The sequence below is a fragment of the Taurulus bubalis genome (assembly GCF_910589615.1).
Source record: "Taurulus bubalis genome assembly, chromosome: 14".
Taxonomy (NCBI): domain Eukaryota; kingdom Metazoa; phylum Chordata; class Actinopteri; order Perciformes; family Cottidae; genus Taurulus; species Taurulus bubalis.
This window is the reverse complement of record NC_136602.1, coordinates 26,688,123-26,714,922: the sequence shown is the minus strand read 5'-3', so window position 1 is coordinate 26,714,922 and position 26,800 is coordinate 26,688,123. Positions and strand designations below refer to the sequence as shown.

The following is a 26,800-nucleotide window of genomic DNA, read 5'->3' as shown; positions in this document are numbered from 1 at the left end:
TGCAGAGAGACTGTTCACATATTGTGCTATGATGTGGGAGAGCCTCAGGGCTTCTTCTTCTTCTTCTTCTTCTTCTTCTTCTTCTTCTTCTTCTTCTTCTTCTTCTTCTTCTTCTTCTTCTTCTTAGTGAAGCATCATTTCAAGGAGATAATCATCCTGAAAGTGCTTTTTTCTATAGGCGGACCTGAAACTTCTATTTGTTCTGTGTTTCAATCTTTATTTACCCTTAGCCAGCAACATATGTACTAATATTTACACATCTGACCAAAAGCTCACAAGGGTTGCCTTTATTATAACACCAGAATTATTCAAATAGCCCTTGTGGTTGCAGAGATACACCCTTTTTAGTTTGGCTATGCTATTTCGAGCTAAATCCTAAAAAAATGCCATAGAGCTTAACGGGTTGACCCCTCCTTTCAGGGTTTTACACTAGGACATTTTTAAGGAGGTTAGTAGTGAAAGGGATTTTCTTTTCTACTTCAGTGCATCATCCTACAACAGCTCATTTGATATCTTATGGAAAAAGTTTATTTTGTGCGCTTTCTTAGTGCAACACGTGTCATTTTCTGTAACGCCCATATAGTCTTTTCATAGTAAACTTCCGTCTTCACAGGAAGCAACTTAGTTAGGTTTAGGCAACAAAACTATAGATTTTGGGATTTTTGGGAGCACGAACAAGGGTCTCCTGGGTGACAGACCGTTTTTGTGCGGCATTTGTACATCCTGGTTACTGATTATGTGGATTTCATACAAATTGATTTTGTGGGATATCTCGGAATTACTGCGCATTGACTTTCATGGCATAGCTACGAATGTTGTATGAGAAGAGCCTCACTTATTCACTTCCAGAGGAAATCTACACTATGTATCAGTTCATTGACGGTGCAATTCACAATTTATTTTGCATACATTATGTTTCAGTTGCAATAGCTCATAGTGTTTATCAATACTGAAATAGGTACAAGAATGAAGCTTTGAACTAAAATTAGTGCCTTTAATTCACTAAACTTCCTGTATGTACTTCTCATTACTTGTGAGCTCTCCTCCACGCCTACACAGAATGCTATGTAATGTAATGTGTGCATGACTTGGCTTGTGATGCTCAGGGTCTCTTCCGCTCAGGGTTTTGGACCACAAACAGGGCAACAGTCCCCTCATCTCTCTGCCACTGGTACCTGCAGAAGAAGAAACCATATGCAAGGTAATTGCCAAATCAGCTCTTTTAAAACTACATCCTGAATATACAGGAAGCCAAGTTCCAGAATTGACTCACTGGCTCTGTTCAGGAACAAGTAAACTGTCTCCGGCAGAAAGACTGAACTCCTGCTCCTTCACAGTAACTCTCGAGGATCCCTCCTGAGGGACGAGTGAGATGAAGACACACAGACACATCAGGACTGGTTGGACGCATGAGGCTACAGAAAGGAACAGCACATTTAATTCACCATTTGCCAGATCCACACGTCGCTTTGCCGCACTGCCGTCTCCGTCAGCCCGGGTCCAAACACCATCACCTGTCATGGTCACAGCTTGTAATGTTCAATGTGCAATACTGATCACCAAAGCACTTTTTAGTTTTTTAGTTTCCAGGTCAACAGGTCATGGTTTAAAAAATTACACTATGCTGCACAAGTTTCCAATACTACTGCCAATATCAGACCAGACGGCGCTAGAAATAAAGGGATGGTGTCCGCTCAGGTCGCTAGCAGAGCCGTAGACAGCGTCTATAACACCACGCTACTCCGCCGCAGTCTAAATATGGACACTTCCATTCACTGGTTGCAAAAAAGTAGGATGGCAACGGCCAAAATGCCGAACATTGAGGCTTCAAAACCGCAGTCCATAAACCAACAGGTGATGTTTTCACGACTACGTCCACTTCTTATATACAGTCTACAGCAGATTTGCACCCCAGTTATATGACGCATCTCCTCTTCACACCTTGGTTGGTAAAAAAGAGACTATTTCCCATCTGAATCAAGGGTTCAAGGATGGAGGATGACATATTGTATGTTGTACATCATGTGAAATAGTGATTTGGGGCATAGTTAATCAAACTAGAACAGCTTTACCTGAATCAAATAGTCTAAAATAGGCAAAAGTATAATTTGAAGCAGCAATTATCTGATCAAATAATATGTCAACAAGAATACAATTTTGAGCAGGATGCTCAGTACTTAACAATTTTAAGATACATTTTACTTGATAAAACAAGTTAAAAACTGTGAAACCTTGTACCTCGGTCTCAAACTGAGCTCCGAACATGTCGATGGGAATGCTGCCGGCCATGGAAGGCCTCTGCTGGTCCAGCCAGTCTTTGAAGGAGAACGGGGACATCACGTTCATGGTGTTCAGCTGGAACAGGGGTTCTCCAAAGACTTCGTCTGCTCATCCAAACACAAGCACAGTAACACCAGTTTAAAACTGACAGGGATCAGACCTCAGATTTTACATTTTTTTACAGGAATCATAAGCAATGTCTCACTTGGATCGGGCTTTCCTGTTTTGGCCTGCTTTGATGCCATGAACCTGCAACAACAAACTGCGTTAAAACACATAACCTGATCTGATGGAGACTCTTTGTTCGTGTGTCGAAGGGAAGCCGTCTTACTCTTTGATTATTGGCACCAGCTGGGTTCCGAGGTTGTGACAGTAAAACCACTTCTCGTACAGTGGGTCGGTGGTGTTGTCCACATAGTACCTGAAGGCACCAGCACACGCTCATGTGAATGCTGCTCTTACATACATGTCTGTTTTGTTACTTTCTCGCTGAATGCTCAGGTCTATTTGGACACAGCGGCCCTCATCTTTGCATGTGCAATACAAAGAATTGTAAAGAAATGATTTTATGCATCTTTGTCAACTGTGTTTTAACGATGTAATATTAATAATAACAAATTACAGAATCAAATTGTAGATTTACAAGACAAAAATTCTCTAGGTTTATTCTCTGAGATTATAAAGTAATATGTTTACCATAAATAAAACTGAGATATTCTGTGAGATTATAAAGTCATACATTTACAAAAAAAAACCACATATATTCTTTGATATTAAAGTGGTACATTTATGAGATTTTTTTTTTCCTGGATGCATTTTATTCTCAGAGAATATTAAACATTGTTTCTCATATTTACAACGTTAATATCAAAGAATATCTGTGTTTTTTTCTTGTAAATGAACGATTTCAGATCTGATCATCTTCTTCCCAATGAAGAGAACTGAGTGTTAGGTAACAGTTCTCAGGTCATGGAATTGGCCTGAAATAACATTACTGCAGTCCTTTTTAATCTAAGGTGCCTGAGCAGGGAGAGTTCACTTTAGATTCTGTGGATAAATATATAATATATTCTCGAAACTACAGACAGGATATTTGAAAAGCAGATTGTGTTTTACATTTTTGTGTGTCACTACTAAATGACCTGAGGTTTGAACTTATGATGTAATGCACTGTTTTGTAAAAGAGGGTTATTTTTTCTGTAAAGAGTGAGGACTTTCTAAATAGTGAACCTCAGGCAGTCGGTCTCAGTCAGCAGCCGTCTCCTCTCCACCACCAGACCGACGGTATTGGCCTGTCTCTGGGGGGAGTGGGGGATCCGAGCCGGCAGAAGGAACATCTGAAGGAGGAAGAAAAGGATGGATGCAGATTGTCGGAGCAAAACACCACTGTTTACCGACCAAGGTGCACGGCAGCATTGTAAATGTGAAATCCTGAAATATTAGGATCTTACCTGTCCCTCCTTGATGTGCACATCCTTGTGTTTCCCATTTTCTATCACCTTCAGACACATATCGCCCTTCACCTGGTAGAACAGCTAAAAAAGAAGAAGAAACATCATGAGAACGATCTTGGTTTTTTGCAACCAGGCAAGAAGACGGTACAGCTAAATGCTGAATAAGACATTCTTAGGTTACCAAAATGTTACAATTAACTTTCAAGAACTGAAAACACACTGTGAGAGGGTCAAAGATCGAAGAAAAAAACACAGAAAACCTTCTGAACAACAATGATGGTAGTGACCTGTCAATCACAAGCTAGGCCCGCCCTAAAGCCTACCCTGCTTTATGGTCTATTTGACTCTAAATCGACCAGTATACGAAATGAACATCATTCCCATAACACTCAGGTGTACAATGTTTACTGAAGAAATCAAGTGAGAAGTAGGGTCATTTTCTCATAGACTTCTATACAATCTGACTCCCCCTGCTGGCCATTAGAAACAATGCAGGTTTAAGGCATTTACTCATTGGCTTCACTTTTTCAGAACCGGAGGTTCCAGAGGGAGCTGTGTGAAGTCTGATAGATTGCTTTAAGTGGAGTCACTTGAGGCCCAACCTGCCTCAAGTGACATCACATGAGGCAGGTGGGGCCTGAAGATGTTTTAAAATGATCATCTACTTGAGGTTAGCGGCTCAAGGCTACATTAGCCGCTGCTAGCATAACGCACCCGATCAGCCGACTGAACTGTATTTAAATATACAAAGAATTTACTTTTTGTTAAAAAACAAATTCAATCATATATGGTCAAATAAATGCACAATATGACCATGGATCTAAATGTTTTGGGGCTTTTGTCTGGACTTTCAGCTGGAAGGTGGGTTATCTGTGAATGTAAATCAGGTAAATGGAGAACTTGGGGCTGAAAGGAGAGCATCAGTGACAGAAGAAATGAGTACTTCTCTCTCACCTCCTCCCCTTCCTCTATATGGTAATCATTCCTGGTATTGGGACCTCCCACAAACATGATGATCAACTGGGAAAAGTGCCTGCGAGACAGGAATGAAAGACAATGAGGTACTCTGACTTATATTGTGATTTGAAGCGATTGTCAAATCTGAGTTTTAAAGTTGTGAAGCACTCATTGGTCATGAGGCAATCCAAGAAGCAAGCAACAACTTTGTTTATATCCAAAGTGAAACTACTCACATGAGCTTGTTGCACACTGGTGGCAAGAAAGCATTCTCGTTCGCTGCGATCCAGTTCCCCACATTCACAAGAGGTTCGTCGCTCATTTTTGCAAACTCACTGTGCTTTGTGCCGCAGCGTCAAATCTCTCTGACTCTGCTGGTCTGAGCTGTTCAAACAACAAGAATGACACTTAAAGTCCAAAATGCAGAAGTGAATGTTTGGTGGAACGGGGGAGGAGTTCAGCTCCCCAGAACAGATGAAAGGTCATCTGTAACACAGTGTTGTCCTGAAGTCACTCTGCAGACAAACTGGAAATTGAACTTCAACATCAAGGCAATAGAACGAAACCAGAAACAAGGTTTGAAATGGCTTTAGAATATTGGTGGTTTAAAACAAGTATTAAAAAAATATGTTTTATTTGCACAATATATTTTTCTTAGCCTACAATAAACCTTTTGGTGTAAATTCATAGAGCACATTCAAGTTCTCACTACATTTTGATGCGACATCGAGGATATTATTATATTGTATAAAAGCCAAATAAATTAAAACCAAATGTCACATTAAACTGAAGCATTGCCCACCAGGACAATGAAAATTGTTGATTGAAATTGGAAACCAAATATTTTCCATAATACAATGTCCTATTGAGCTCCATCCTCTCCAATGTATCCTAAGCCTACACACTTCCTCACTTGTATTAAAAAGATATAAGAGCACCCCGTCTTCTATGGTTCTGCGCTCGGTTATCAATCTTTCAGCATTGGCTATCATTGGAGAGGCTCACACATGTTCTCCAAGGAGACATGAATGGGTCTCTCTCTGTTTGGAACCCTGTTATGGATTTTATCTGCGAGGCTAAGAGGCTTAAGAGGCTTTGCAACCTTGGGACCCAAGTGACCCAGTGAAGGGATAAGTCTATGAGATGTATTATGATTTAATTGTTATGGCAGGTATAATATGGAGGTTCATGATCTACATTTGTGATGGTTTCTTTTTTCTTCTTTTTTTTTTTTTTACCTTTTTTCTTTAATATTGTTTGACGCTGTGCCTGTATAGTTAGCCGTCATGTTAAATTCCTTTTTTTCTAACATGTAGCGTTAACCTGTAAAAAAAAATGTTTATCAGATTATTAATAAATTAAAATATGTAATTGTTGTAGCAGGTTGAATATGGAGGAAGATGATTTATGTCTGTATTGTTTTCTTCTGTGTTTTTTGTCTGAGTCTGATTGTTCTTATACTTAGTCGTTATGCTATGTTATGTAGTATTATTTATTTTTGTTTTGTTTCAGGTTAATATTCAGCGTGAAACCTGTATAAACTGAGAATTAAATTATTGAAAGAAAGTAACATAGCCCCTTGAAAAAAAAATACAATTTGAACAATTGGTATACTCCTGTGATAACCACATATATCGCCTTATAGCATGTTTTCTGGTAATCCAATGAATAGTCCATTTATGAATTAACCATATCAAGCCTATTTTGTATACTACTGTGTAAGATCAATACTGTTCCAATGAAAAGTACTTTTCTCATTTAATTAAAACCTTTTTTTGTTTACAAATATTTGTATTGTTGTCTTTTCTACAATGCACAAACAAACACAAAGACAGAACAGAACAAAACAAGGCACAAAAAAATAACATATAGGCATTTCAGAGATATCAATGGCATGTTCTTTTTTTGTTAGGCGTTACTGACTGTTCCTCAACAGAGAACCAAAACATAACAGTAGAGGGTGACAGATATGCATATGCACAGATAGATACATATAATACCCCACAAATAGAATGATCCCACATTCCTTAAACGTGACCAGTGAGAGAAGAAATAAAAGTGAGGACCAAAAGAAAAGAATAACGATAGACTACAGGGTTGCAACAAAATCTTCCCCCTCCAGAAACTCCATAAATGTTTAAATAAATGTTTGCAAAGGTGTTATATTTCTCTTTAACTACATTAGTAAGTTTCTCCAGGGCACCGCAGCAGCCCCTCTATCCACTTTTGTTTGCTCGGCCTGTGGACAGATTTCCAAGCCATTGCAATGTTCTGTTTAGCTTCAAGAAGGCAAAATATGACCATCTTCTTTTTGCTATTGTTAAGTGTACCGTTTGCTGGGAAACACCCCAAAAGACAGAGTTTTGGACATAATGTAAGTTGTTCGTTGATACAGATAGAAACAATAGTAATAATCTCTTTCTTGAATGAGGGTGCATTCAGAGGCAATGAGACAAGCTACCTTTGTGTACCTTTGTGTATACCACATGTAACACATGTATCCAGAGTATTGGGGTAAATGAGATGTAGTAACCCTGGAGTAATGTACCCATTTATACTGGAGAAGCTTGAATCTTGAGTTTATTGTTTGAACCTGACCCTGTAGACATATGTCCTGCCACTCTTCTCCAGTGATTTCTTCATTTAGGTCTGAACACCATGCTAGCATTTTGTCCTCTGATGATTCTTTTGCTGCAGCTATGATGGTATGATAAAGCCTTGAGATCAGTCCAGCTGATCCATGATGGTTTAAAGCTATCTTTTCTAAAGAATTTAGATAGGGGGGGATTTACAGTTCTGTGTCTTTGTTATGACGCTTCTTATCTGGAGATGTTTGAAAAAATGTGTTGTAGCTATGCTAAACTTGAGCTTGAGCTCATTAAAACTTAAAAGAGTATGACTATCATAATCATACAAATCTGAAATCTTTCTGATACCTCTGTCTGCCCATAACTTAAAATCAGGGTCGTTAGTACCTGGTGTAAAGTTTCTGTTCCCCCAAATAGGTGAATATTGGGATAGAGGAGTTTTTTCTCCAAGGTAACCAAACACCTCATGCCATACTGTCAGCGTATTTTTAACAAAGGGGTTTGCTGTGTGTTTCTTTAAAGTGGCTAAGTTTGCTGAATAAAGGTAGAGATATAAGGGATTATAAGGGAAAGTACAAAAAAGATGCTTAATTTTACTAAAGAAATTAGAAGTAGGAGCAAGTGGGATGGTTTGAAAAAGGTACAGGAATTTAGGAAGAATATTCATCTTCAGAATATGAATACGCCCAATAATGGAAACTGGCAAAGATTTCCATCTATTAATGGATTCAACTACTGAAAAACTTTAGTGTGAAATGAGCCCAGCAGCTTCAAGTAAAATTATAGGAAAACATTAAAGTTACATATTTGTAGTTGTATTTCACTGATTATGCACACAAAAACAGAGGAAACAGATAAAGAAAATAGTTTGATTTCACTACACTGGGTTAATTACACAAGGAGAAATCATTAGTATTTGCTTGTTATTTTCAATTTAGAGGATGTAAAAGTGAGTCGCTGTATCCCATTATATGATTTAATCAAGTTATGATTCCATTGAAAGATACATTTTCATATTGAACATTTGAAAAGGTTTAAGGCTGGTGATAAGTTGATGATCATTGAAGTCGTTCGAGGATGATGATGATAACTATTTATTTGAGCTCATTTTCCACCAGGTGTAGTGATATAAACTGCCCACTAGATAGAGCTGTTCATTTTATATATGTTTATATATATATATATATATATATATATATATATATATATATATATATATATATATATATATATATATATATTCATATATATATATATATATATATATATATATATGAATTTATATGCACACATTATTAGTATGTGCTATATTAATTGCTAAATGAATTGTTCTGATAATGATATGTGACCTAATGATTATGGAATTGTTAAAAAGTTAACCATTATTGGCTTTTTGAATGTGCTCCAATGCAAGAGTATCTGTTATTGAATCAGCTACAACACGTCAATAATCGTGGTCTGTGATGATTATTGGCTCTAAATGTTATTTATTCATCAAGGAGCTTTTTAGCGTTATATATTTAGGTCTTCCCCCATGTATCTTGTTTCCGCTAAGCAAACATTAAAAACTGCAGTTTTTTTTAAAGTTTTTTTGCATAGAAATGCACTACGCAGAAATAAAATGTACTCTTTTTTGGTTTGTTTTCTGTCACAAATACAGTAGGTTATTGTATCACAACAGCGACTGTCTTATTGAATACTTATAACAGTTACATGTATTATACATTATGTGTAATACTTAATGACCACCGGTAATGAAGGAAGTATTATGATTTAGTCATTTTCAAAATATCCCAAATAGATCTGTTCCGACATATCTCGTATTTTACGACTGAAACTCCACTTTGTGAGACAGGTGTGTGTTGGACGTGTCGCAGCCAGTTGTGAGTTCAGTGGTTCAGCAGCGGAATCAGCCTCGGTGGTCACGTGACGTGTGACTTCAGAGAGGGAGGTGCCTGCCTTCTGACGATGGTCGCCCAGCGTGCTGCACGCAGACATTGTTCCGACAAAATGCCGTTACATTTGTAGTTTTGGATTAAAAACACAGTTACAACAGTTCCTAAACGCGTGCCAGGTGCCAGCACTCTAATAAACCCTGCGCGTTTTGTGAATCAATTAGATATGAATGTTCTCCCAGCATTACGCGCTGATACGTTATCTTATAAGAAGTGATTCCGGTTCAGTGGGAAGGTTTGAACTGCTCTCTGGAAAGTGACCATTGTTGTAATCAGGTCGAGGCTGTTATCATTCTACTTGCTGACTTTCTTAGTTTTTTTTACGGGTTCACAGCAAGAAAAACAGCGCAATCTTTTCAGAGTGTCATGAAAGAAATGTCGAGGTAAGTCGTGCATGTGGTGCATTATCTGTTGATGGCCGTTTGTGTTCGCGTTTAAGAGAGTCCTGAAGAATAGGCTAAAAGCTAACGTTAGCCAACTGTCACAACAACCAAACAAGGCCTGCAGCCACCGTTTGCTGGTTAGCCCGCTTGTTTGATGTTTGGTAACTATGGCGTGAATACGCCCAACAAAATGAACGGATACCACTTGTTTCTGTGCTAGAAAATGTCCACTGCTAAACTGGTCTGACTGGCAAGCGGGTCGTTGGCGAAACCTATTTTTCCGTAGCAGCCCGCTAACGTTTTGCTAACTTGCTAAATTAGCCAATTTGTTAGCGCTTCCAACCTGTTTGTAGCCTCTCGGCTAACGTCCGTCGGGAACCTAGCTCGTTTTCGAACACGTTTCTGCTATTTTAATAAAGTCACTTTTCGGTTTTGGAATTGCACAAAACTATGAAGTCACGAACACACTCGTTGCTCGAGTCATGTACACGAAGCACATTGCTGTCAGAGCGGCGTGGAGCGTGTTTACACATGGGCTCGCGGCATTCATGGGAAGGGTAACAGAAACTAGCACAGCACTTCAGACGAAATGCGGCTGTGGCAGGTGAATGCATTCGTTTTAACTCGGCGTTCTTGCTTTTAGTGAAGACGAGGTTTGAGTAACCATGACATGGAGCAAACATTTACAAACATAACGTGGTAACGTTAGCTGTCATTGCTTGTATTGTTCCCTCGCAGCAACATGCCTAGCGGGCAGCAGCCTCAGAAACACTATGGCATCACCTCTGCCATCAGCCTGGCACCCCCACGAGAAGTAGACACCCAGTACACCAAGAAGCTCTGTGACGCCATGAAGCCTTTTGGGGTGTTTGAAGACGAAGAGGAATTGAACCATAGGTGAGGAACAGAAAGGGTCATTTTCTACTAACCATAACACTACTGTGGGGTGTCTGTGACCACAATGCATCTATTGCAGCGATCACGCTTAGTTACAAGGGGTGCACACAAACACATGAACTCTTGTGACACAGTGCACTATAAACTGTTAAGCTTAACATAAGGTAGCATGTATTGTATTGCTTTTGTACTGCATTTTATTTGTTCATATTACTAAAATATATATATGTGCCCTGATGCTGGAATGCAAGTACATCGTGTCTGGTGAATGCGGTGCGTTTATCCTTTACATTCTCACTGTGTGATTTAGTGATGGAGCCGACTTGTGAATGAAACGCCCACTAAAAGTTATTTCTCCATTTCAGACTGGCAGTTCTCGGGAAGTTGAATAACTTTGTGAAAGAATGGATCTCTGAGATTAGTGAATTAAAGGTGGGTTGTGTTGAATGCGTTTTGCGTAGCGTCCATTAATGGTGTTTATCTAATCAGATGCTAGAGCTATCTGTTATGCCATACAGAGCCAAAAGCATACCGATTTTCACTGTTTTACTTGTCTCCCCTACAGAACCTCCCACCATCAGCTATAAGCTGCGTTGGCGGCAAGATATTTACATTCGGTTCGTACAGACTTGGAGTGCACACAAAAGGTACGTCTAATCATTGCAGCGACATCACTTTCGATGTAGACGACATCCCATGTACTGTGTGCTTGGCTGATATTGGCATTCAAAAGGGCCAAGGAGAGAGAGTGGTATCATCTGAACGTTACTGCAACACGGCACTCGACCCTGTCTATGCGGGCCTATCTTGTTGTTTTGAAAAGCACAGTTCAACCTGACCACACTAAAGCACAAGGCTGGCATTGTCACATTCCCCTGCTTTTGAGAGTGTTTTTGAAAAGTCTGAAAGCTGTGTAAACATTGTCCTGCTATAGACTGGAGGCATAAGGTGTGAATGCAGTCAGAGAACCTTGTTGCTTTCAACAACAAACGCAACAAGTGGGAAGATAAAAAGAATTGTTAAAAAATTACTATATATTTATTGCAGAAAAAAACATAGATTTTTTTTTTTTTCTTCTCTTTATACTTCAATTTAACATAATTTGAACTAATAGAAAAACACAAACGGCATACAGTTTTTACATTAATCTGAATTAGTAAGGATGTTGCAAACTAATCTGTAAAATTGATAATGGTGTTGGTGGCGGATTATGTAATCATTGATTGGTATCACCAAATCTTTTTTCAGTGCTTTGTGTATAAAAACCCTGTTGCACTAAATCAAATGTTGAAACTGCCACATAATGCCCCATTTAATCCATTTGACGCGAGTGCCAGCCAGCTTAGTGAGCTGAGCCATTTTGAGTAAAAATAATTATCACTTTCACAGGTGGCACTCCAAAATAGTTTGCTGTTGGTTGAAAACTTTATTTGAATCTCTGTATTTTGTTCATGCTGGATACGAAGAGTCTGTCCAAACATCCCTGTCACAAACAGATCATCGTATGAATTGATTTGGCTTTCCGGGTGTTATTGTAAGCCTAATTCACGCTTCACAATACAGATTTGTATTAATTTTTAAGTAACAAATTCAAACAAGTGAAAAGTTGGTGTGCAGAAAGAATGAACCCCTTTTCCTAATTGTGTACGGATGAACCTTTGTTTAGCATGTCTTGTTTTTTATAGAATATTAATATCCTTTATAGTAAATACTGGGATACCACTATCTGATTTTGAATTCACAACTACTTTTGGTAAAGAATTATATTTCTCATGTCTGGTGGTGAATTATGTATTCATAATACTGTGCTTAACACAAGCTTAAGATATTTTAACATAAGTCAGTAAACACCCCTCGAATGAATTTCAAAGCTTTTACGCGTCTTAAAAATGCAGTTACTAGCAAATGGCTCAATCCACAATGCTACGTTTTTGTTTTAAAAACTCATATCTTGTGTTGCCTTCACACCTGGTGTCCAGACTACTTCGCAGTTTAACCCGCGATTAGATTAGAGCGGACGATTGAAATCACGGTTTATGGCTTCGAGGAGGGCATCGGACACAAAACGGTCGTCTTTCCTTTCCTTATTAATGCTTTTTTTGCAAAACTATTGTGAAGTCCAGAAATAAGCTGTAAACGAGCAATAGCATAAATACTCCCCATTGTGACAGGGACTTCCAGAGCAACGAGTGTGAGGCAATTAGTGAGTTTTATTACATTTATGACCCACAATCTAGTAAACTTTGATTTGTGTGTGAGAGATGGGCAATCAATTCGAAAAACAATACTGAAGCGCGTACATGTGCGACGTTAACTTCTGGGGTTAGCCTACGAAAATGCCTCATACCAGCACCACTCTATTGAATGCATACTGCATGCAACAGCGTGTACTTTGTACGGGCACAAGCATCAGTCAGGACACTTGGGGTCAGGATATCAGAACGACTTGCACTCACCTCCGGCTTTTTTTCAGGGTTCACTAGAGTTCATCCGTGTTTAGAAGAAACACCGTTCACATTTTATCGGCTGTGACTGTACAAAGCGGGGTCAGGTATTATAAGTTGGACAGTCACCAAAAACGATTATCAAAAGTACCATCTCTCCTTGATGTTCCATCTCATGAACTCTCTTTGGCCTTGAATGCAGCAACTTATCAGATTGTTCTTGAACTTGTTGACCATTTACCGACTGGGCAACACAGGACGCACTGCTAAAAGTGAAACTGTTTCTTCCAGGAGCTGATATTGATGCCTTATGTGTGGCCCCACGCCACGTAGAGAGAAGTGACTTTTTCCTGTCTTTCTTTGAGAAATTCAAACAGCACGAAGAAATCAAAGACCTGAGGGTAAGTGGAAGTAAAGGAAGGCCCCGTTAAATCTATTCAACCAAAGGTTTTTCAGTCACAGAAGATGCAAGAGCAACACACCATTTACGTCACTGCTCCTGAGTGAGAACTCCGTTGTTTAGGAGAGCTGAGTTTACTGTTTTGGGAAGCGGAGCAATAACATGGCATGGCTGAAGTATATTTTGCTGACTAGATAATTATAATGAAGTAACAATACACAGGAGCATTGCATGTTATTGTTAGGTCTGCTGGTAATGTTAATTTCCCAAGATGTGTATATTTATTAACATCAATATACATGATGGAAAAAGTGTGTACACCCCTTTTATTTTGTTTGGTGTGACACAACATTTAATTGATATAGAATTATCAAAGTGTACACTTGTGGTTTAATAAATATATCTTTGCAGATCTTGGTGGTATTTATTGGTACATAAATCTTTTGTTGTCATATTTTATGCTGCATCACTATAAAATCATTTTTGTTATTGTGACATGAACGTCTTTAATGGTGCTGTTAGATAGCTGCTAGCCTCCCTTTGTGTGTGGCAATTGGAAGAGCAACTGGTCTTTTTAAAGACTAAACGCCAACCAATACGGATTGAAGCGGAATATATCTTTGGATAAAAGGGGAATTTTCGAAAACGATTTACATCCATCTGCTTTCAATAAATTGTAACTTTAGATTACATGTGTCAAACAATCCTACGCAGCCACCACTGGAATTTAATTCTTCAAATGGCAAACTAATAACAATAGTGTGGCCGGATCTTCTGCAACTGCAGAAATGCCAGGTTTAAACAGAATTAATAGACATGCAAAAATGTTAGTTTTATTTATTTTTAATTTTTATGAATGAAGCTTCAAACTATTTGGTGCAGTCCTAGACTTTCACCTCTTATTTATCATGATGTCAGCATGTGACTTTGCCTTGTCTTGCATGTGTCGCTAATATTGTCTCTTGGTGCTTTCTCAAGGCTGTGGAGGATGCCTTTGTACCGGTGATAAAATTCAAATTTGACGGAATAGAGGTAAGTAGCCCTGAGATACGAGAGATGCTTCTTGTCTACATATAGGGGTATTGCATTACTACAGGCACACTACTCATGAATTATCTAACCCCGCTTTTTAGGTGTTTGTAGTATAGACATTGGTTTAAAAAAAAAGAGGGAAAAACTCATATCATCAGATTTGTCACCACACGATTATCATGGCCAAAATAATTAACAATCACGATGTTGCAGTAAAATAAAAATCCAGTCAGTCAAATTCATCTTTAACTGTCTTTTGCACTTTGTCTTTATTTTTTTGGGGTGGGAGGAACAATTATATTGCACTCAAAATACAAATGTAAGTGGTGGTTCGAACCATAACCGGTGTATTTGTCATATTGTCATGTGTATTGTTAACATGATATCAGTATATAATTTTTTTATATTACGGTCATAGCGGCCAATAAGTATATCGCGACGCCCCTAACTGTGATTCTAAGGATTCATTATATTCAGCTGTCTCTGTCTGCTAGAATAACTTTGCAAAGAACGATGGTTTTGAATGAATCCAGATTAAAACGGGTTTTTCTCAAGCCGAGGTCTGAACTTCATGACGCAGGTCGGTGGTCCAGTTGGTACTTCAGGTCCATGAAAAGGTTTACTAAAGAGTAGGGAACAAGAGCACCGTCAGGACTACTGTTCCAGTGTCTGCCTAAATGAGAAACTTCTGTACTTGTCGTTGGCATGCCTTGATTACCATTTCAAAGTAATTTAAAAGCTCATTCTGAGCCATATTGCTTTGTACTTGCTTCCCATTCCCAGACGGGTCACTTGTACTCCGTTTCATGAATATGTGCCTTGCCTTTCTGTCTCCGTCTGAGCAGATTGACCTGCTTTTTGCCAGACTGGCCTTACAGTCCATTCCAGACAACTTGGACCTGAGGGGAGACTCCATCCTGAGAAACCTGGACATTCGGTGTATCCGCAGTCTTAACGGTACGATTCGTGGCCTTTACCGGCTTGTATGAGAACCAGTTGAACCTTAAACCATCTGTTAGTGGGGGATTATCGCCTTAACTGTAAGAGTGAAATGCTTTTCTCGCATTGTTTTTAGTTTCGGATGTTTTGTCTCGCAGGTTGTCGAGTGACTGACGAAATTCTGTACCTGGTGCCAAACAAAGAGAACTTCAGACTGACATTGAGAGCCATCAAACTGTGGGCGAAACGTAAGTGGATTCAAATGTTCTTGTAACTTTGGGTGCACATAGCCCTGTGTCCACATAGCCCTCGTTTCCAATGAGGAGAGGAAAAAACTCTGCAACTTGTCTGTCTTCTTTTTTTACCTTCCAGAAAAGCGCTTGACGCCACTGTAGAAAATAGAAAAGACGCTTGTTTTGTCTGCGTCTGTCTATCCTGAGCTTTATGTCTCACGGACTCCAACTAGATACTGCTTTGGATATATATATATATATATATATATATATATATATATATATATATCTCTCTCCAAAGCAGTATCGATAAGAGTATAAGTATCACTACAATCCTAACGATACCCATGCCTAGTTGGAGTCCGTGAGACATAAAGCTCAGGATAGGCAGACAAAACAAGCGTGTATATATCTCTATCTATCACACACTATCGGTTCTTATTGAATATTTTATTTTTGGGAAAAACAATTAAGTAAAGAATCAACATTATTCTTGTATGTAAACAAAAAGTATTTCTTGAGCAGCAATACAAAAAGTTCCACAATCTTTAAAATGTAACAACTTATATCAAGGGATTATTTACCTCCTGCAGGTGCCCTCTCAGTTTAGTGCTTTTAAAGCAGCGCTGCTCGTATCTTTGACACGTTTTGACCTCATTACAACGTGCCCTCCTCCTGCAGGCCGTGGGATCTACTCCAACATGCTGGGCTTTCTGGGTGGAGTGTCTTGGGCCATGCTGGTGGCCAGGACCTGCCAGCTCTACCCCAACGCTGTGGCCGCCACGCTGGTCCACAAGTTCTTCCTGGTGTTTTCTAAGTGGTGAGCATTTAGTTTAGCCCCTGCAATTCCAGCAACACAATATTGATCCTGTCCCACATGATGGCAGCATTTCACAACCTCGTGCAAAGCCAGTTCGCACATTTGAGTGTTTTTTGTTTTTGTTTTGTCACTTCCATGCTACAGGGAGTGGCCGAATCCTGTGCTTTTGAAACAGCCCGAGGACAGTAATCTGAATTTACCTGTGTGGGATCCCAGAGTGAGTATGACACGAGTGTTTCATTTCCACATGTTTATTTCGTTATGTGTAGACACAAGAAGCGCCATCTGGACAGTTGACCTGCTAAATTATTTTTGTGGGGGTTTAAAATTGAGCTAAACGCATAAGAATATAGATACATTTGTTTTTCGCCTATTTCATGTCTCCTCTTGTACTCGCGTGACCCAGAAAATGTGTCTATCTTGAGATCCAATGCTCTTGCCTCTGCTGGGAGGAGGCTTCCCCAAAGCAGCTGGGAGCGAGGAAGACTTCCCACGTGGACGTCTTTTCTTTTTTTTATCAGACAGACGCAACCTTTTCGTAAGAATGCAATTGAAAAGCAAAACATATCTGATATTTGTGTTTAAATTCCATATTTACAACACTGCAGTCCAAAACGTGTTTGAGTAAGTATTTGAGGTCACGCTCTTCTTGCAGGTCTTCCTATGAATATTCTTTCCTCGGCCAGGGGCTTTAACTTGCTTTGACTGTTTAAAAAAAATAATAAACCATAAATATATTTATCCCAACCTAATTGGTCTATAGCCTGACATGAAAAAACCCATTCTAGCTGCTGTAACTGCTGTGTCATGTGTGTTGTGTCCCTTCAGCAATAAACACATTTAAATTATCTACTGGTGTTGTTTTCGTTCAGTCACAGCACGGCCAATATTCACCGTGCATTGGGCTTAGAGTATATCTTAAGATACAATTTTAGAATTTCCCAAATGTTTAGTCTACTTAAGCGTATTTCTGCTTTCTATGAGACATGCTCATCATAATCCAAAAGTAGAGCTGAAACGAATAAAGTAAACAGTGAGTTGGTGTTCAGAGTACAGTCTGCATTTTAACCCCAACATAACCCTGTGTGTGTGTGTGTGTGTGTGTGTGTGTGTGTGTGTGTGTGTGTGTAATGACGCATTCTCTCATAACCACTGTGTTTGTTTTAACACAGTAAACATGGACACGGTCATAGAATAGCTGGCATCCAATTTAAAACGGATTATTAACTAAACATGTGCAATATACTTGGACATGAATTGTGTTTCGACTGATCTGGAGAGCGTTTAAACACGGCCTTGCATGCGCGTACAACACATGCAAGGCCGTGTTTAAACTGATATCTACCTCAATGTGCACATGTAATATTTGGAACATGTCAAACTGAAACATCTAAAAAATGATTAGCGCTTACAGAAGATGCTAAAGCTCCTGTACAGCGCACAGAAAGGTGATCCCACTGTGCAGCTTCAATCAGTAACTGCCGAACCCCTTCACATGAAGATTTAGAGGAGCACGTCTCATTTCAATGTTTCCTTCACTTCTCCTTCACATCGCGAGAAATAAAATGCAGATGATGGAAAGTGGGTTTGGGTGTGTGTGGGTTTCAGTACGTTGGCGTGAAGTTGCCCAACACAATCAGTTTAGCGGGTTGAATTTGCTGGTGAAGACTAATTTCTGCCGTGGACCCCTGTGCCGTGTTATTTTTATTTATATATGTTTTTCTTCTAGGTAAACCCATCCGACAGATACCACCTGATGCCCATCATCACCCCCGCCTACCCCCAGCAGAACTCCACGTACAACGTCTCCACATCAACGCGCACCATCATGAGCGAGGAGTTCAAATACGGTAAATAACGAAGCGGCATTCAATTATAGATCCGTTCGCCTGCTTCCGAATCATACCTGTTTGTTTTTTTTCTTTCATAAAGGCAATGGTAACAAAACTGTAGCATTTTCTTTTTAAGTCTCAAAATGGAAGTAATTCCTCAGACTGATGACGTGTTTGTGTCCCTCTGGCATGAACAGGCCTCAGCGTCACAGATGAGATTCTTCAGGGAAAGGCAGAATGGTCCAAACTCTTTGAGCCACCCAACTTTTTTCAAAAGTACAAGTAAGTCTTTCCCGTCAGTCGCGATTTCTTTTTTGTGAGTTCATTTTGTCCCTTGTCTTTAAAAGTCACTCTGTCATGTTAAGTTCTGTGGATATGAGTTGTTTTGGGCACAGATTGCATTCGGGGATTCATTTTGTTTATGAGAGTTCTTCCCACACAAGCGCCCCGACTGACCTGTTCTGTTCTGTTGGTGCTGCTGCCTCATTGTTGGCGTTACACTACCAGCACCGGTGTGAATGATTGAAGATAATGTTCCTCTGTGTAGCACATTGAATCCAAGAGTGTTGATCAAAACGCTACCCAATATCTTCATCTGATTTATTTTTTCTGCTGCAGGCATTACATCGTTCTGACCGCCAGCGCTTCCACAGAAGAAAACCACTTAGAATGGTAAGTGTCTGTAAAGAGTGGAACTCTACTGCAATAGGTGGCTTGTATTACCTCTGTGAAACACCTCCTGATGTTTGTTTTTTTCTTCTTTTCCCTCAGGATCGGCCTGGTGGAGTCAAAAATCCGCGTTCTGGTGGGAAACCTGGAGAGGAATGAGTACATCACCCTGGCTCACGTCAACCCCCAGTCCTTCCCCGGGTCCAAAGAGAACCGTAGCGAGTGAGTTCAAATTTTATGCATACAAACGGCTCAGTGAGAAAGGGCAACTCCTGCTAATCATTAATCAAACCTTTTCTAGGTCTGTCTTGTTCTTTGTCCTCAAGTAATGGGAACATGTGTGCTAGTGCAGGTCAGGGACTCATGAAGTCATCATTGGTGTAAGTCGTCATTGCGTATTAAGCAAGACTTGGCAGTAGTTGAATGCAGGTATACATTATTAGCACACTGATATGCTGTGGCTGCACAAGCATGTTCAATGTGATGGTCTAAAAGTCAGAATAAATCTAGAAAGGTGCACTCGCTAGAGTGCAGGTTTGTCCATATCGTTCACTCATTTTATTGAATGCCGCTGTCTGTTCTCACGTTGCTCCTTGTGTTTCTGGAACAGGAACGACTTTGTGTCCATGTGGTTCATTGGGATCATCTTCAAGAAAGTGGAGAATGCGGAGAGTGTGAACATTGACCTGACGTACGACATCCAGTCCTTCACAGACACTGGTAGGTCCTGTTGGTCGTGGAACAGCTTAGTCAAAATATTGAAGATAAAATGGGCTCCAGGACATTTACTATATACTACAACTATATGAAATGACCATCACTAAATGGATCAAATGATGCTACACTGTGGCAAACTTTGATTTATTATTAATAACATAGATATTTAATCATATATAAACTCGTAGCCGGTATGAATGTGAGAGGCAACCTGCAGGAGCCTAAGCCATGAAATGGCCTCAACACATAAGGTTGAAGTCCCTGGATTCATAGCCGAATTCACTTTCTCTTCAGAAACAGTATTATTAGTATACCGTATTGCCAAAACATTGCCAAACCTTCAGCGGTTGCTGCAAGACTGCTGCAAGAAAATGTTAAATCGATAAACTCAAACATTAAAAGTTCAAAAGAAATCCAAAGTCTCTGCCAAGGAGAAAGTCAAACCCGTTTTTCTACATTCCTGCTTGTTGTCAATGATCCCGAACGCGGCATGTCGTTCCCTGCAGTGTACAGACAAGCCAACAACATCAACATGCTGAAGGACGGGATGAAGATCGAAGCGACTCACGTGAAGAAGAAACAGCTCCATCAGTACCTTCCTCCTGAACTGGTGCAGAAGAAGAAGAGGGTGAGACGAGACCTCTTCTCACGCATGTGGAAACAAAGTCTTCATGGATTAAAAATGTTACGGTTGCTGACTGACTGTTATTGTGTCTCACTGAGTTTCTTCTTGCCCGCAGAGCATAGCGGAGTTGAACCGTAGCTCCAACGGGGGGAGCTCTAAGCGGATCTCTCTGGATAGCAGTCACCTGGACAGCTCCAGAGACACAGATTCAGGGACTCCCTTCACCTCCCCATCCAGCAAACCCTCCAAGCCCGCGTCTGACACAGAGGACAGGTGTGATGCGCCTCCACACTCTATTTCTCACTGCATTTAAATGTTGTTCAATTGCAGAAGTTCTATTCTTATGCGGATCCTTTTTTCTTTTCTTTTTTTGGCCAGATATTACTATTTACGGTCAAACCCACAACATGATGCTGAGTGAATATTTCTGTGTTGTGTATTTTGCAGCGTCAGTCCTCCCAAGCAGCTTTTTATGGAGGGCTCCCCAGCACCCAGTGCAGAAGCACCAACAGCTACGGCTACAGCGGCTACAGCGGCTGCAGACCAGGGCATGTCCATCCCGGTCATTGGATCCAGTGAGTTGAACTTTTCCAGAATCTATTACACACTCTGGGATAGACTGTTAAATATTGGAATATTTGCAGAGTCATATGACATAATGTCCCTTTTGCCGTATGAGACGTTTCAATACAAGCTCTTAAAATCTAGAGAATATCAAGTAACAAAGTATGTCGAGATGAAAGCATGTCCCTTAAATGGATGTCAAAAGACAAATCCTCCCAATTTATTTATGCTCGATTTCTCCTTTGTGTCCCTCAGATCTCGAAGATTCTGCGGTGAAAGCGAAACCCGCCTCCCCGCCGGCCAGCAGCTCCGTCGCCGACGTGCAGCCCAACGCCAGCAGCAGCCCCCGAGAGGAGCCCAACGGCCTGGAGGACCCGGTCAACGGCGCTCCTGCCCCGAGACCACACTCGCCCGGCACACAAGAGGACCTGGCCAAGAGGCACAAAGAGACGGAGGTGAGGAGGACAGGAGTGTGTGTGTGTGTGTGTGTGTGTGAGAATATACAGTACATTTGGTGTTTGGTATAAAAACCTTTAAAAAATGGCAGATTAAACGATTGCCTTTTTTTTTTTTTTTGCTGCAGGTGGTGGTGTCAAATGATGACTCTGCTTTTAAAGAGCCTTATCCACCGTCCTCTGAGTCCTGCACACATGGAGAAGGATCCAATACTGTAGGTGTTATTTACTCTGGCTGCTTTTAGGGATCGTATACAGGCAGGCGAAGCAAAAATAACCGTTGCACATTTTGCCTCTTCACCGTTAGACCCTCCTTTCTGGATCAAAGGCTAAGCCCATTCCAACCATCGATACCTCAAGAACACAGGTAACGTGCTTTCTCTTCGTGGTGGACTTTGTTCTGTTATAGCAGGGAAAACTAATTAAAAATATTTAAAATTCAGATTGTTTTCACAGTTATAGAAGAAAGTAATATACAGTACCAATACAAATACAAGCATGACAAAATAGAAATATTACAAATAGAAAATTATTATAATAAAACTCCATAAAGAGAACCCAAATATTAGGGTGTGTCTTCATGATACTTATGGTTAGTAAAGATAAAGACAGCAATTCACTTTGATTCATCTTTTAAATATATGATGGCCGCCCAGGTGTTATATACACGTTGTTTCAGTCTAAAGACAAAGTCATTCGCTCCATCCTGAAGATGTCATAAATATTGTCAATCCAATCATCCACCAAAGGTAATCCTGGTTTTAGCAGCTTTCTAGTAACAGATATCCAACATGAGAGGCAACATTTTTTTTAATGGCAGGCGAGTGTCTAGTTTAAATGAAATGTACAGATTGTAAAGCCCTCCGAGGCAAATTTGTGATTTTGGGCTATACGAAATAACTTGATGAACCTCTGACCAGAAAGGAATTCTGGTTTCGGAATATACGGTTTGTAAATGAAAGATTTTTCCAAGAAAACTCTGTGCAGCTGAACTTGAAGTTTTCTATTGTAGCTCATGCATTCTCCCACTCCTCCTCCGTTTTACCTGGTTTCCTTCCCTCTCCCATTTTTGTTTTACATGCAATGAGTTACATTTGTTTTTGTAGAGCCTTTTTTTCCCCCCACAAATTAAACAAGTATTCATGCAGTCCCTTAAACCTTACATATCATCTATTAAGTACAATATTTGGGTCATATGCACACCATCGCATCAGTCTTTGATAGCCGCTTTTAAATATTTTCAAGCCATTCCATTCTTCTACAGCTTACGTGACACATGGATATCCCAAATCGATTTATAATGCTGCTCTTTCCTACCTCAGAGACTTCCCAGCATGGAGCTGCCAGACGCCTCCTCGCCTCTCCCAGCCAGTACGAGCTGCCGCGTTGTGAAAAATTCCATTAAACTGGCACTCAACCGTCACAAGTGAGCTTCAAGTATTTTCCCAGAAATTGAAACTGTTGGTGTTTTTCTTTTTTTACTTCCTAACTTTTGAATTTCTCGTCCTGTCCTCGGCTGTCCTTTTTTTTTTTTTTCTTTCATGTAGCATCACACCTCCCAAGCCCCCGGTGTTTGAGGGCACCTTGGCCACCGACGCTCCTCCTGCTAGCGAAGAAAAGGGCATGTCCATTCCCGTCATCGGCTCAAGTATGTGCAGAATCGCTTATATATTATTATTATTTCAGTCAAGAGGTTCTGCCAATTCATCAATTAATTTGCTTTGTCCAGAGTTAATTTTGTCACGTGAAACAATGGCAAATATTTGTTTGTTTTGTTTTCAAGATGAAAACGAGTTGACCAATTATATTGTCAAACATGGCTATGTTTTTCAGTAAGCATGAACAAGACTACAATTTGATTAAAAGTGACCATTGATGACAAAACAGGTTTCCATCAAAGAATAATAACTAAATGATTTTGTGACCGACAGACAAATGAATAAAGTTTTGACTGACTGTCTTCTGCACTTCCCCCTAATGTTGGCGTCCCATTAGGTACAAAGTGTCTCAAACGGCCACACGAAATTAAAAAAGCAGAAATGAGACTGAAATTGAATGAATAAATGTGGCTGGCGTAAAAAAACTAATATGCATTTTTGGTCTAAATATAGGGCTGCACCGACACCTTGGGGTACTTGATGGAACCGAGTACTCAATAGTACAATTACAGTTCTAGGGATGACTTTGAAAATGTTATCATCAAATGTGTCTTCACAAATTAAATATACGATACTGTCGCTGCCAACTATCAAAGACCTCAATCAAATATCAGGCGGCAAAAATAATATTTTTTTGTCCCTTTTCTTTCTTTCCGCAGAACACGTGGCATCCAAACACGTGGCGCCGCCTGTCGGCAGCTCCATCCCCACGTTGGTGAGCCGAGGGGCCGACCCGCTGAACGGAGCGACCGCCAAGAGATCCCACTCCCCCTCTCTGGAGGAGCAGGCCAAGAGGCTGAAAGAAACAGAAAAGGCCAGAATCCACATAGCTTGAACACACAAATACAGACTCGGATTTATACATACGTAGAGTTGGGGGCTTCGCGGTTAAGTCGAAACACCCGAGAAGACGACTTTGGGGGAGGGGGGAGAGAGAGAAGAAGAGTGTGTTTCAGGTCGGTCTCAAGTTTGAAGCAGCCGGATGGATACCTCTCCCTCAAATCTTTAGAGTACAGATTTGCCAGTGGATAGGTGATTTGGTCAAACCGGATGTTGTGAGGCACCCTCTGTCTTGAAGACAACAGTCACGGAGATATCTGACACCAGAACTAATCTGGGTTTTTTTGTGTTTTTTTTTTTTTTTTTTTGTTTTTTACTCTTCTTCTCTGTTTAAATGTGTACACAGTGCAGATGGAAACGGTGCTGTTCGTTCCCCCCGGCCCGCCCCAGTTAACATGTTTTAAAACAGCCCAAAACATTTATCGACCCGCTCGTTACACATACTTCTGTTGTATGTTGATTTCTGTTTGTTTTTTCTTTTCTCCCAAACAGAAACCTGTACAGTAAATGTTGATGTACATAACTTTTTTGTCTTAAAAAAAGAAGCAAAAGATCACTACGTCTTTTGACCATTCTATTGTAGTTTTATCTAAAAAGGAAAAAGAAAAAAAGTGGAAAAAAAACATTGTAATTTTTTTTTTCTCTCTATTGCTTGTCCAAAAAAAAAGTCTCCAGCCCTGGATATTTTTTGTAAAACACTGTATAGGTTTGGATACAGTTTGCAGGGAGGCTTTATTGAGGGGTTCACTCGGATACGACGGACACCACAACCATGACTCTTTGGACCACCACGACCACCCAAGAGCTCCAGGTTGGTATCGGACCTTGCAGTGCCCAGGTGATCGCAGACGCCCGGTGACATCAGTGCTTCTCAGGTGCCGGTAAGCGCAAGAAACGGGGAAAAAAAAAAAGTAATCTTTTACGGTAACGCTGACACTTTACAGTCACTGCTGGGATTGGCATGGAGCACAGAGCACCATATCAGTAACGCCCACGGTAATCCCTTCCGTTTAGTGTGACTTCGGGGTCACAAGTGTCACGCCTACTGTACGTCTTGGATTAAAAGAAAGGGTTGCGTTTTCCTGCTTGCTTTTTTCCTGGTGTGTTCGAGGCCCTAGATGTCAAGATGGCGGACGAGCGAGCGCCGGACAGTTTAGGCAGCAACAAGGAAAATGTTTGAATATCAGTTTTATGTATGTACCTGTTGTTATTGTGCGACGCCTAAAGTGGATTTCCGTGTTCATTTGGAGGGCTAAACAAAAACGAACGACAAAAAAAGCATTTGTTCTAAATATGTTTGACCCCCCCCTCCCTCCACCGTGGTCTGTTGAAGAGAAGTCCTGGTTGAGTTTGCGGTGCTTTGTGTAAAAACGCAAAATGGTTTGAAGCTTTTTGACGAGTTGTGCTGGTTCATGTGTGTATGCATATGTATGTGGGTGTGTGTGAGAGAGCGTGCACGCATAGATTGGTTGTGTTCATGTGAGAGATAGACGGAATTCCCTTCGTTTTGGGGTGTTAACCCTCCGCGCCTCCTGTGGAGGTTCTTAAAGAGCATCTCCCGGTGGTGGTGGGGGTAGTCGGGAGACGATGCGTTATCCCGCCTCGGGCCCCCAACCTTCCATCTTTATGGTCTGAAACTCGCCGATTGTTTTGATTTTCAGCACAGAAGAAAATATGTATACAACAAAGTGTAAAGTGATGCTGATGCAGTCTTGTTCGGAGCAGGCAGAGAGGCGCAGGGACACAGGCTTTTTTCAGCATCAGTTGCCCCAAATAAATGTACAGAGAACAGTTGTTTTTGTTTTCTCCCCCAAAAGGCATATTCTTCATTATTGGGGGGTTTCTTATCACTTTATTTATATTTGCATATTTGTACCATGTGTTTCTTTTCTTTTTCTTTTTTTAATAGCATTCATAGCAGGTAGGTCTCTTTTTAACGAAATCTGCACCACTCTGTTTCAGAACGACTTGTGTTTTGCTGTTTGGAAACATTTAACAAAGCAGGTCATTTAGATGTTTGTTTCTAAAAATGTATTGAAAGGGTATTTTTGTATGTGTTTATCACTTCCTTTAAATGAGTCCGTACACCCATTAAACCCCTAAAAACTACACCGTGTCTTTTCTTTGTTGCACAGGTCTTTTACAACTGTTGGTCACTGGGTGGCAGAGCGCCATCTACAAGCAGAGTTCCATCAAATGTGAATTATTTGTTCTTTCATAGTTGGTTTTATGTTTACACGCACACAGATTTCACTGGTAATGTGGAACAAGCGTGACTTCCATCCGTAAACCTTTAGTCGTAAGCAACGGGCACTGAGGTTGGCACAACAAGCGGATTGCCCCGTGGATCAGTTGCACTTCGGTGGAGCTAAAAAGACCCACCTGCTGTAAAGGCAACGCAGAGACTTGTCTACGTTGCTCCATGGTTGTGGAGTCTATGAATGGAAATTACCATGCGAATGCACATTCGGCGGTTTCTCCCAGATGTGTGGAAACTGGGACGAGCAACAATCGAACTGCAGCTCAAATCCAGAAAAATGTATTTTAAAGTTAGTTCAAACTACGTAAAATGGTAATCAAACTGATTATGAATGGAGGAGAAGTAATATAAGTACATAAAATATAAAGAAGTTTTAAAAACGTAGGAAACGGGCAGATGAAAAGTTTCAACCTGAATTTCCAAATTTGCTACATTTAATCTGAGATCTGGCAGTTTGTTCCAGTTGCATGCAGAACAACGGCTCCATGTACATATAGCCACGGTGGCTTTAATGGAAACACTCATTCTAATTCACAATTAGAATTTTTTATATTTAGTATTTCTTTTTTTTATTTGACAGCACGGTATTTAGTATTTTTATAGCCTATTGTGACCTACAGTATAGCCTTTAGGAAAAGTGTTTGAAATATTACTATTTGTATTTATAATGTAAGTAGATCGTGTCAGCGTGCAGTTACGTGTGTATATGAAGGTGACATGGACTTAAAAAAAAGAAAAGTGTATTTATAGTTGATAAGTTACAGGTATTAGTGTTTTTAGTCTTCTAGATGGTTAAAA

General features: G+C 40.2%; 2 protein-coding genes across 2 annotated transcripts; one reads left to right on the top strand and one right to left on the bottom strand.

Annotated features, from left to right (window-relative positions):
• Positions 1–1,043: 1,043 nt before the first annotated feature.
• Positions 1,044–5,013, bottom strand: haao (3-hydroxyanthranilate 3,4-dioxygenase; the record flags this gene model as incomplete). Its single annotated transcript, XM_079229698.1, has 10 exons — positions 1,044–1,175; positions 1,274–1,356; positions 1,446–1,514; positions 2,239–2,384; positions 2,486–2,529; positions 2,612–2,701; positions 3,511–3,617; positions 3,732–3,815; positions 4,689–4,767; positions 4,928–5,013. The coding sequence occupies 10 exons, from the start codon at positions 5,011–5,013 to the stop codon at positions 1,103–1,105; spliced, it is 861 nt and encodes a 286-aa protein (XP_079085824.1). The 3' UTR covers positions 1,044–1,102.
• A 4,576-nt stretch (positions 5,014–9,589) lies between these two features.
• Positions 9,590–16,386, top strand: papolg (poly(A) polymerase gamma; the record flags this gene model as incomplete). Its single annotated transcript, XM_079229693.1, has 9 exons — positions 9,590–9,617; positions 10,356–10,514; positions 10,880–10,946; positions 11,080–11,161; positions 13,250–13,359; positions 14,337–14,390; positions 15,236–15,347; positions 15,488–15,577; positions 16,244–16,386. Exons 1-9 carry the CDS (start codon positions 9,601–9,603, stop codon positions 16,384–16,386), a joined length of 834 nt encoding a protein of 277 aa, XP_079085819.1. The 5' UTR covers positions 9,590–9,600.
• Positions 16,387–26,800: the final 10,414 nt, after the last annotated feature.